We start from the raw sequence: 11,887 nt of genomic DNA, 5'->3' as shown, positions 1-11,887 counted from the left end.
ACAGAAGATTAATCATTCCAGGTCTTACCAGTGATTCTCTGGCACTGACTGGGCCCCCTCAGTCGACCTGCCTGCTCAGCTGTCACTCTCTGAGCAGCCTCCTGCCTGACTCATATGTTGTAAGAGTTAGAGAACTCCTGTGGAAGAGACAGGCTCCCTTCCTTGAGCTCTTGGGTCAGTATAGGCTGCTAGCTGATCCTCATCTCTCATTGTAGTAAGCAGCAGTCAGTACAAAGTCCTCTCAGGTCAGGAAATCACCACAGAATACTGGAACACTGGTTTTCTGAATGATTCAGTGCCCCGACCAGCAGGGCGGTGAGCAGGGGCTAGGAACCCAAAAAGACCTGGAATGAAAGGGACACGAGACACGAAGAATCACAGCAAGACAGGTTTCTGATCAAGCTGCAAAATTTTATTGTGAACACAGGCATTATAAGGCTTTGGGGAAGGAGGGGGGAAGTGCTGGAGGAGGAGGAGGGGGAGCAATCTTCAAAGGGGAATGTTCCTTGCAACATACAATGGATGAAATCATGTTTGCTACCACAACTATGTGTTGTGTCACTGTTTCTGATAAATGGTCTACCTGAGGGGAAAATGGCCTGCCCAGGGGGGAAATGAAACTTGTCTCGAGGGCTTCCATTGTTTCAAAGCTTATCATCTGTCAAGCAGAGAAATGGCTCCTGGCATCTCATCCCTTCATTATAATTTAACTTGAGGCAGGCAATTGAAGTGAGGAGCAGGGACCTGAACAGCAGGTATAACCAGAGGGGGGAAGTATTGACCCGATTCCTCCCACGGGGTGGGTGCAAAAACCAACCTTCCCACATCTTATAAGGCTCTTAGTGTCTTTTTGGGGAGGGGAGGCAGAGCCACAGTTTCCAGGGAAACAATTTTTTGTTGCTGACACCAACCTCCATGCAAATCAGGTTTGCTTCACGGGGGACTCAGAGGCGGACTATAGGGTCCTCCCCCTGCAGTGCTTTGCCTTGCACCCCTTACTGGTGTCCTTGCCCTGCCAAGGTTGGATGTCTCGATGCATAATTCTGAGTTTTATGCCATCCGAAAGGGAGGTCTGTCATCCTCAGGTTCAGCTAGGCCTCTATCAGCCAAATCAAGTCTGTGATAATGTATTTGCAAAGGTTTTGATGCCAAGGAGTCAATCTGCCATTTTATAAAATCAGTAATCTTATTAAAAATAAAGGGTCCTAAGGTAATCATTAACAAAAGACTAATCAAGGGTCCCATAAGGGGCTCTGTAGTGACTCAAGACTATTTGTGGTGGAGTCTATAACCTGTTGTAATTTGTTAGAAACTTCATGGGAGGAATATATAGAGTGTCCTAGCGTGCCACCAGCAAGTCTAAGGGAAGCAGTCAGTGGATGTAATGTCCAGGGGAAGAAACACAGCATGTCTGGTCTGGTCAGCGCCAACTGATGAAATTTTTCTTCTTCATAGAGGGTCAGCTGTGGAACAAGCAAAACTAGGAGGCAAGGACCAGGTAGAGAAGTATTGACATGAAAATATAGGATGGTGTTTACCAAAACACAGAGGAAGTACATACACATTAGAAGTTAAGGTGAGGTTCCTTGAACATCGAGGAATATTTTGAGAAAAGTGAGCAGTCAATAAACATGCAAAGATGAAGTCAGCAGTGGTAGGTCAGCAGAAAGAGAAGACTTGGATAGGCTGGTGAGGTTAGCTGGAGTATATACTGCCATGGCGTCCTTTGTGGTAAGGACTTGCCAACAGGGACTCTGTGGATTTTGCAAGAGAAATAATGTCATCCACCATAATAAAAGGAAAACAAACATGGACGTCCAGTGTTGAAAAAGAGAAAAAGAAAATATGTCTCTATGACTGGAAAAGTGGGTGGCTTTGTCAATGAGATACAATAAATGGACAATTCGAATTTTTGTAAATATTAAAAAGGTTTAGTATGTTACTTCATTGACACTTTAGCCAACTGAATACTGGGGGGTGCATTCTCCTTCTTTTTTAATTTTTATTTTATTTTATTTTATTTTTTAATTGAGCTTAAGGGTTTTAGTTTTTTCTGTTTGAGCTGTAGCCCACATAAATTTAGAAAAAATACCAAATGAGAAAGAAAAAAGTGTTTTTGTTTACTAAACATGGGCAGGTGAATTACATCAATCTGTCAGAGAGCATTGGCTTTTATCAATGGAGATTAATCTTAAAACTCTGAATAACAGGATCTTAATTAAACAATGCAGGAGCCAGTAAAGTGCTCTCACTATGGCAGGTCAAGCATTAAAATTTTTAAGAGGCTTGTAAAAAAAATGAGAAAAATTTTAGGATATGAGTGACTTTAGGAGTCATCACACACCCATAAATAAAAAATTAAAAATGTTTAGTTTTAAATCTTACCATATGAGCAGTCAGTTCTTCATGTGCAGATGTACCTATAATAATTTACTTAAGGAGAGAACTTGTACCAAGTTAATTGATGATCTAATGGTTAGAATTGGCTTGAGTTCTTTCATATGATTTTAGAAGGCTCTTTATTAGAATATACCAATATTTTATAGAAAGTCAATACCTAATGTGTTGACATGATAAAATGTTTATCATTTTTTAGCATTATTTTAAACTGATTAGATAGTTTAAGCACACGATTATACCTTTAGTTTACTAAGATCTTTACTCATCACAAGGCTATCATGAGTAAGCATAGATACAAAAATCTTAATAGATTTTGTTCCTTAGAACTCTAATATGGCAACTTAAAAGGCTAAAATAAAACCTCATAACTTAAATGTTCAAAATATTAATTTTGTTAAATCAGGATTTGCCAAAACAAATCTATCAGACCAGAAGCACAATGTATTACCTTAATTTATCAAGAATAAACCTCTGGCAGTGTCTTAAAACAAACCAGATAATTTGTAAAAGCACTGTGTAGGGGTGGGAGTGACATTCAACCTCATGTCCCTGGATGACTTCCCCTGAAGGAAACCTCTACTCTGTGTATGCACCGGATATACTGCAGCAGAAGACTCTGAACAATGAGTTTAGGGAAGCTGGATGCATGACTGTCTGAGTAGGAGAGGTGAAGAGGCTGTCATCTTCTTCCCCCAAAAAAGAGAGCAGCAGCAATTGAGTGAGCCTATCTAAATGAGAGGTGAACACACCTAGCACAGGGCCACAGGGGTGCTAGGGGCTTCTGAGAATCCCTGCTATGGCTTTGTTTTGCCGAAAGTGGTGTCTAAGGTCTCTGTGATGTCTAGGATAATGCTGGTTTTTAGTGGTTGGACTGAAGTTCAGGGGTCTAGATGTTCTCGTGGTTGTTTCCTGTGCCTGACAGACCGTGGAGTCCCATTAGTGCCTGTTGTCTCCATGAAGGGTTGGCCTCCATTGGGCCTCTGTAAGGTTGGTGCTGGTGGGAGTCTATGACCCTGAGACTTTCAGGTTTTCTTTTTCTTTTTTTAATTTTTTTTACATTTATTTATTTTCCCTTTTGTTGTCCTTGTTGTTTTTTATTGTTGTTGTTATTGAGAGAATGGAGAAATGGAGAGAGGAGGGGAAGACAGAGAGGGGGAGAGAGAGACACCTTCAGACCTGCTTCACCACTTGTGAAGCGACTTCCCTTCAGGTGAGAAGCTGGGGGCTTGAACTGGGATCCTTATGCCAGTCCTTGCGCTTTGCACCACATGCACGTAACACATGCGCTTAACCCGCTGCGCTACCACCCAACTCCCTTCTTTTTCTTTTTTCTTTTCTTTCTTTTTTTTTTTAAATTGCCACCAGGGTTATTGCTGGGGCTTGATGCCAGCACTATGAATCCACTGCTCCTGGTGGCCATTTTTTCATTTTTTTTTCTAATTTTTATGAGATCAGATAGAGAGAAATTATGAGAGGATGGGGAGATGAAGAGGGAGAGAAAGATAGACACCTGCAAACCTGTTTCAATGCGTGAAGTGGACCCCCAGCAGGCTGGGAGTAGGGGCTCAAGCCCGCAGGCCTTCAGGTTTTTTCTAAAGAGGGGTTCACATTGAAAATGAAATTAAAATTCTGGGAAGAAAAGGAGAGAGACTGACAGGAGTTGGGCTGAATTAAAAAAAAAAAAAAAAAAAGAAAAACCTAACAACATATAAGCAGAAACAAACAGAAAAAAATCTTCTTTAAGAGAATAGTTATGAGCAAGCACAAGTTGAGCTTGTTACAGCTCCAACTGGGCCAAAAACAGGACTGAGAACCATGTGGAGTACACTTTACTGTGCAGACGAGTTCAGTGGGTTCATACCCGAGTCTGAATAAACCTCTCATACGGCTCAGGGTACTTAATTGGTTTTGCAAAGGGGGCGTGGCAGTCAGGATTCATAGTGCAAATGGATTGGACAGAAGCAAAAATGGCGGGAACTTTACTTGGGACAAGGGCGGAATAGTCAAGTGCATAGGAATGTGATAGCGGAAGTGGAAATCCGCCACAAACCCATGGTTCCCTCTCAGCTCACAGAAATTCGGGAGTGGAGGCCCACCACTAAGTGCGGCTGTCCCCCTTCTTGGTTCATTCCCTATCTGCTGATCCCATTTCAGGCTCAGCTCTGGGTCTCTTCTAAGCCGACACTGAGGGGAGCATCCTTCTCACCCCAGGCAAGAGCCAGGCCCACTTCTGCATCATTTCCTCTTTCCCAGTTCCCCCACACTCTCCTGGGCCCTTGTAGGAAACGTCCACTCTCCAGGTGGTGTGGGGAAGGCCCTGGGTGGGAGAGTGCCCACTGACTTTCCCTGAGAGCAGCCTTCTGCCCTGCCTGTCTGCTGGCATCTCACTAGCATCACACCTGGGGTGTGCAGTGGGGTGGGGACTGGTTCAGGACTTGCCTGGCAGATTGCTGAGTCAGCAACCTGGAGCAGGCAGGAGTTCTGTGCCCAGTGTGGACTGGACCCTGACTCTGAGGATGAGGTGGTCACTCACCTGCCTGGTTCCCAGGGGGCAAGAAGCAGGCTGACAGGAGAAAGATCAGGGGCAGGAGCAGGTGCATCTTCCCAGGAAGGCTGTTCCAGTGAGAACTGCCTGAATGCCCCTTCTGCTCTCTTTTATGTATAAAAGATATAGGAGAGGAGGTAGGTGCTAATGGCTTCAGAGACCTTTGAGTCCACCTTCAACCTGGAAGCTCCCCACTCCCACTCTATTGCCTGATGACACCCTCTGGGTGAATGGGTGAGAGTCCTGTAAGTACATTATCAGTAGTCACTGCTGGTGACACAGACCAGCTTGCACCAGCTCAGAAATGGAACCTAGTGGTAAAGGAGGTTCAGTATGTGGTATTGGCTACTAGCAGTACACAAGCCCCAGAAACCTGAGACCCAGTGATAGAACCTCTCACATATGCATCTGTGTCCTGCTAAGTTCATCAAAAAGGACCAAGAAATTGAAGGGCAATTTCTTCTGCTCATATGTGCTTGAGCCATGCTCTGTGCATGATCAAACACACTGGAGCTGTCCCTCCTTAGATAACTGACTGCCTAGGGGAGGAGACAGAAACATCCATGCCCAGAGTTGGTGTGGGGAAGATCATGTACAGGGCAGCAAGAGAGCAGGGCCACCTTCTACTCAGCCCACATAGTAAATCACGCACCACAGCTGCTTCCTTGTTAAGGTGATTTCAAGAATAAGGTCTGGGGAGTCCAGTGGTAGCACAGTGGGTTAAGCGCACGTGGAGTGAAGCGCAAGGACTGGCTTAAGGATCCCGGTTCTAGCCCCTGGTTCCCCACCTGCAAGGGAGTCGCTTCATAGGCTGTGATGTAGGTCTGCAGGTGTCTATCTTTCTTTCCCCCTCTGTGTCTTTCCTTCCTCTCTCGATTTCACTCTGTCCTATCCAACAACAATGACATCAATGGCAACAATAGCAATAATTAAACAACAATAAAAAAACAAGGGCAACAAAAGAGAATATAAATAGATGTTTAAAAAATTTAAAAAATAAAATAAAAAATGAGGTCTGTATTTACTAATTCTGTGTGAGAAAAAGAGCAGGGAGAAAGAGGGAAGGAGGAAGAGAGAAGCAGAGCACTGCTGTACTCTGGTATAAGGTGGTGAAAGAGATTTATTCTGGAACCTTTGGGATTTGGGGCAGGCAGAGAAGTTAGTGCTCTAACCAGCTGAGCTACCTCTTTAGCACTTCTTTCTAGTTTTTTTTTTTTTTTTTTACATATCTCTATATTTATATTGTTCAGAGTGACATGCGGGCCATCTCTCTGTCAATATCTTTAACAATTGCTTCACTTGACCTGTGTTAGCTTAAACTAACCAGTCACTATGACTCTAAATTTGTAACCACCAATAGACTTAGCATAGGACATTCCTGCTTTGTGTAAGCCAGGGCTGGTTCACCCCCAAATACATGAGGTAAAGTTGGGCAATGACTCTAGAGAAGGTCATGATTCCTGTGTCGCCTGATGCCAGACTAAGTGGGGAAGCATGCTAGACCACAAAAGACCAGGAATTGCTCTTTAGGCATCTCTGTCCTCTGTCAGAAAACCTGCCTGGTGTAGACTTGGCCCATAAAAGAATCTCATTTTAGCTTACCCATTGGGTGCACACTTTCCTATGTATATGAACAGCACCTTGGTTTGGGACCATGGCACCATATGGGAACACCAGACACAAAGGGAAGCTTTCACAAATGGTAGAGTGGTGCTGTGGTGTTTCTTTCTTTCTCTGTGATAGAAAAGGGAAGGAAGTCTGTTGGGAGCAGAGGAGTTGTGTAGGCACAAAAATCCTGGCAAAGTCCTGGAGGTCAGAAAATATATAATTTGCTGAGCAAACCCTACTGATAGTCTCATAAGGATTGAAGTGAAAGGCTATTATTTCAGTATGGGCCATTGAAATTCTGTTCAAAGACCAACTAAGTATCTTGGAGTGTAAATTCTGGTTCTTTATTTACATTTTACTCATTTTATAATTTTTCTTTAAAGTTTTTTTTAATTTTGTTTTAATGAGAGAGATACAGAGGGAAAGATACAAAGAAAGAGAAAGACCAGAGCACTGCTCAGCTATTTCTTATGGTGGTGCTAGGAATTGAACCTGGGATCTCAGAGCCACAAGCATGAAATTCTCTTCGCATAATCCTTATACTATCTCTCCAGCTCCATTTTAGATATTTTCTGTGAGGATAATTACATACCAGAACAGTATAAATACCCACTTTATCAATCAGATAGTTCATATGCCGCACTTTATCAGACATTTTCTTTCTTGGACTTGCTCAGTAGTACACATTTAAAATATAAAATTAATTTATTGCTTACCACGATAATAATGTATGTTCATTAAGAAAATTTGGAAAGTAGAAGGGAAAATGCTTATCATTTGGATTGGCAAAATAGCTAACGTGGTTAATGTGCTTATTTTGTCCCGCACCCTTCCTAGGTTTGAATCTGGATCCCACTGCATTGGGGAAAGTTTCAGTGTTATAATGCCTCATCTACCTACCAAACATCCATTCACCCATCACCTATCTATCTATCTATCTATCTATCTATCTATCTATCTATCTATCTATCTTAAACATTTTTTTGGCCTGGAGTGGTGAAGTCCCCCCACTCCCTGTGATAAAAAAGGGGGTGGTAGTAATTTACCTGGCTGAGCACACATGTTACAATGAGCAAGGATTGAGTTCCAGGCCATGGTCCCCCACTGCAAGGGGAAAGCTTTGCGAGTGGTGAAGCAGTGCTGCAGATGTCTCTCTGTCTCTCTCCCTCTCTCCCCTTTCCCTACTGATTTATGGCTGTCTCTATCCAATAAATACATAAAGATAATAAAAATTAAAAAGAGCGAGAAAATAAAAGAAAGAAAACATCTGTGCCCAGTTGTGAGCTGGCTGGTTCTCAGTGGTAGTGGTGATGGTTTGGGGGAGGAGCTGCTGGTTCCACACAGAATTCTGAGACCAGCCGGGATCAGTGTGGAGAGAGAGGGAGACATGGGTAGGGGACCAGTGTGGTAAGTAGGATGGCTAGAGAGCAGTGAGGAGGCTGGAGTCTGAGCTCAGAGGAGGCAGAGAGGATTAGGAAGGAGATTCAACCATCATGAGAGTAGGGAACATCTCATCACCTCACCTCCAATGCCATCCACTGTTTTGAAGAGGAATGTTCTTTCTTCTCCAGTGGGCCTGGAGATTTTTCCTGGAGCTCCATCCAGGCTGTGCCTGCTAGATGACTGGCACCCATGGTGTGAGCTTTTTCCCTTCTCCACATGACAGGGCAGGAGCTGAGAAGCTCCCGAGCCCAGCATCAGAGAATACCAGGATTCCTCCTGGTGGTGTTCAGTCTCAGCCCTGATAGAAGGTAGGGCCCAGGGGAGATGGGTTTGGGTAGGAAGAGCTGGAGACAGCACTGCCTGGGGGTCTGGGGAGCAGAGAGAGGAGGAAACAGAACATAGCTGAATTGTGTCATTCGTCTTCTGAGCACAGAGTTGGAGCCTACGAATGAGGATCAAGCACAACCAGCAGTTCCCACTCAGATAAGAGACATTTATTCCATTTCAGGTGTCTCTTGAAGGTGATGCTACATTAGTCCCACATAATAGTCTAGTTCTTGAAATCAGTGGCTTCTCATGGTCTTCTTTATCCAGGGAAGGAAACTTGAGATCTTGGTGTAGACCCGTGGAGGTGTGCCATCTTTTCGTCCAAAGGAGACAATGCCCTGGGCCATGTTGTTGCAAACGAGAGGACCCCCAGAATCGCCCTATGGAGAGAATGAAGGGATTGATCTAGCTGTTAAAGATCTGTCTTCCTGGGTCAGAGTGGTGTCACACTTGGTTGAGCACACATGTTACAATGTGCAAGGACCCAGGTTCAAATCCCTAGTCATCACCTGCTGGGGGGGGGGGAGGAGAAGCTTCAAAAGTGGAGAACTAGTGCTGCAATTCTCTGTCTGTCTGTCTGTATATATGTATGTATTTTTTCTATATATTTCTATTTTTCTTCCTTCCTCTCTATTATTATTCTCTCTTGATCTCTCTATCTCTATCATATTAATTAATTAAAAAAGAAAATCTTAAAACAAATAGCAGATCCACCCTCCTTCTACCCCAAGTTCCTGCTTCCCAGGGCATTGCACTATCTAAAGAGGTACTGAGGGTGTGCCCCCTGTCACTCAGATGCCAGACAAGTTCATTAACCCAGGTGGTGCCAGTGAAGAGCAAGGTTCTTCAGCCTATGCACCACAGGGAGCACCATCTCAGAGTCTTGTGTCCTGTGTGGCCAGAATTGCAAACCCTTCCTGCAGGTGATGCATTCACCATGGGCTTTGGAGGTTGCAGAGGTCCCAAAGGCTCCCATCTGGCACTCCCCCTTTCCTTCCCTAGGAGAGTAACCACAGCCTAGATGGTAATGGAGTCACCCTCTTGTCTCAGGTCCTAGTTCTTCCTCAAAGAGACTTCTCTCCTGACCCTACTCAGCCTCACCTGAAAGGAAGCTTTATCATCATTTGGGTCTCCAGCACACAGTTGAATGGCATTATTGTAATGGTTTCGGAACCGAGATCCACACTCCTCATCCTCAAGCAAGGTCAGTTTCACCTCCTGTAGTGTGTCTGGGTATTTCTTCCAGCGGGCAGAAGTCCTCCCCCAGCCAGCCACACTGCACACCTGTCCTGGCCTCACCCGGTCCCGGGGATTGGGCAGCTTGAGGGGCTTCACAGCTGAGGTCATCTTGACCTTTTTCGCCAACTTGGGGAAGAGATAAGCGTCCACTTAGCAATGGGCTCTGGGATGGACACCACATGTGGCTAAGCCACTGGGACTGACAAGGAGGGAACCCAGAGAGCAGCAGCAGCAGACCAGACTTCTCACCTTCAGTAACATGATGTCATTGGAGAAGTTTTTAGAATTATAGTCTGGGTGGGGGATGGCTCTGCTCACACTGATGACCTGCTGGGTCTTCTCCTTCTTCTGGATGTCATGGGCCCCCAGGATGATCTTGTATGAGCTGCACAGAGAGCAGAGAAGGAGGGGGAGTCACAGGAAGTAACAGCCTAGGTTCCCTGAAACTCTGAAAGCAGAAAGGACAGCAGTTGATGGAAACCTGGGGATTGGAGGACAGGTGCAGACTGGCTGTGTCCTCTCTTGCTCTGTAGCTAAGGTTATGGGGCTTGGGGGGCTATTTGTACCCATTTAGTCTCCTAGGATTAGTTGCTCCAGGAAGAATCTATTAGTTTATGCACGCTGTATTGTGTGTCTGCACAGAAGCCAGGTCTTCTTGTCAGTTGTGCTCTGACACTAAAATCCTTGCTACCCAGAACTTCCTGTCCAGCTCTCAGCCTCTGAGGCATCTCCTGGCTCATGTGTCCTACCAGTTGAGGGTGGCCTCCCTCCCAGGGCTTATAGGAACATGTGGGCTGGAGAGTCTCCTCACCTTCCTTGACAGTGAGCGGCGGTCAGTAAAAAGTCCTTTCGGATCAAGAAACCCCCACACAGGGTGTAAAACATCTGCTCTGAGATATTCAGGTAAGCCATGTAGGGGCGGGAATGGGGTCTGGCCTCATGTCCCCCGATGATCTGGCCTGAAGGAAACATCTGTTCTGTGTGTGCCCCCACTCAGGGCACCCGGCTGATGTAGTTTATGCTTGGATTGCAGCATCTGGGGGCCTGGCAGGCCTGGGGTGGGAGGGGCCAAGAGGTCTCTCAGCTTCCTCTTCACAGAAAGTTAAGAGTGGCAGTTTTGTCCTTGAGTCTGCCTTCTCTGAAGAGTTGGAGGTTAATATACTTGTCTTATAGACAGTGGCTTTCTAGGGGCTCCTGAGAATCCCTGCTCTGATTTGGCTTTGTCTCAAGTGGTTTCTAAGGGCCCCATGAGTCTGTGATGTCTAGAACTGTTCTGCTTTCTAGTGGTTGGACTGAAGTTCAAGGGTCTAGATGCTGTCATGGCCAATTTCCTGTGCCTGACAGACAGTGGAGCCCAATTAGTGCCCATATTCTGTGTGAGGGGGTGGCCTCCAATAGGATTCTGGTGGGCTGGGAGGGGGGGATGGTTCTGGTGGGCTTATGTGAAACAGAGACTCCTAAATATGAGATATCTTGAAAATGAAGAAACTCCTAAAGCTCTGGGAAGAAAAGCAGAGAGAGAGACTGAGGGGGCTAGGGCTGAAGCAAGAAAAATAATGTTTTCTGGGGGGCAGTGATGAGCAACCCCAGACTCAGCTTAGCTCTGTGTCTCTCCAAAGAAGTCACTTAGGGGAGCACCCTTTTCACCCCAGTCAGGAGCTAGGCCCACTCTGCATCTTTAGGAGATCAACATTTCCTTGTTTCTATTTTCCCTCACTCTCCCATGGTCTTGTAGAAAAGGTCCCCTGGGAGGGACAGTGCCCCTAACTGTCCCTAAGAACAGCCTTCTGCCCTGCCAGTATGCTGGCATAATACCAGCATCACACTTGGGGTGTGAAGTGGCATGGGGGCAGGTTTAGCATATTCCTGATGCATAACCTGAATGCAGAGCATTCAGAAGGTCTGTGCCTATGTGGAATGAGCCCTGTCTCTGAGGTTCAGATGATCACTCACCTGCCTGTGTCCTGGGGGGCAGGAAGCAGGCTGGCAGGAGTGGGAGCAGGAGCAGCAGCAGGTGCATCTTCCCAGGAAGGTTGTCTTGGGTGAGCTTCTCAGCTTCCTCTGTGATCTCTTTAAGCCCCAGCAGCAGGAGAATGCATAGATGGACCCAGAGACCTTGAGTTCTTCTTCTGGTTTTGTGGTGCTTTATCCTAGAAGGCGTTCTTATGAAAGCTTCTCTACCCTCCACTCCCTCTGCCTGATGATGCTCTCTGGGTAGTTTGTGAGATTCATTCAGTGACCACATCAGTAGCCACAGATGATGACTCAGAGCACACCCTGTGTTCCAGCCTAGAAACGAAACTCACATGTCAAGGTGGGGAGCAA

At 45.6% G+C, this 11,887-nt stretch overlaps 1 protein-coding gene across 1 annotated transcript; it reads right to left on the bottom strand.

Moving 5' to 3' along the window:
* Nucleotides 1–8,468: 8,468 nt before the first annotated feature.
* Nucleotides 8,469–11,674, bottom strand: LOC132533472 (granzyme B(G,H)-like). The gene is made up of 5 exons (XM_060175264.1): nucleotides 11,516–11,674; nucleotides 10,374–10,521; nucleotides 9,812–9,947; nucleotides 9,425–9,688; nucleotides 8,469–8,703 (listed from the first exon to the last, which is right to left on the bottom strand). The coding sequence occupies exons 1-5, from the start codon at nucleotides 11,580–11,582 to the stop codon at nucleotides 8,560–8,562; spliced, it is 759 nt and encodes a 252-aa protein (XP_060031247.1). The 5' UTR covers nucleotides 11,583–11,674; the 3' UTR covers nucleotides 8,469–8,559.
* Between the last annotated feature and the right edge of the window lie 213 nt (nucleotides 11,675–11,887).

Source organism: Erinaceus europaeus, chromosome 16 (genome assembly GCF_950295315.1).
Source record: "Erinaceus europaeus chromosome 16, mEriEur2.1, whole genome shotgun sequence".
Taxonomy (NCBI): Eukaryota; Metazoa; Chordata; class Mammalia; order Eulipotyphla; family Erinaceidae; genus Erinaceus; species Erinaceus europaeus.
The sequence above is the reverse complement of the archived record's forward strand: the minus strand, read 5'-3'. Positions and strand labels throughout refer to the sequence as shown.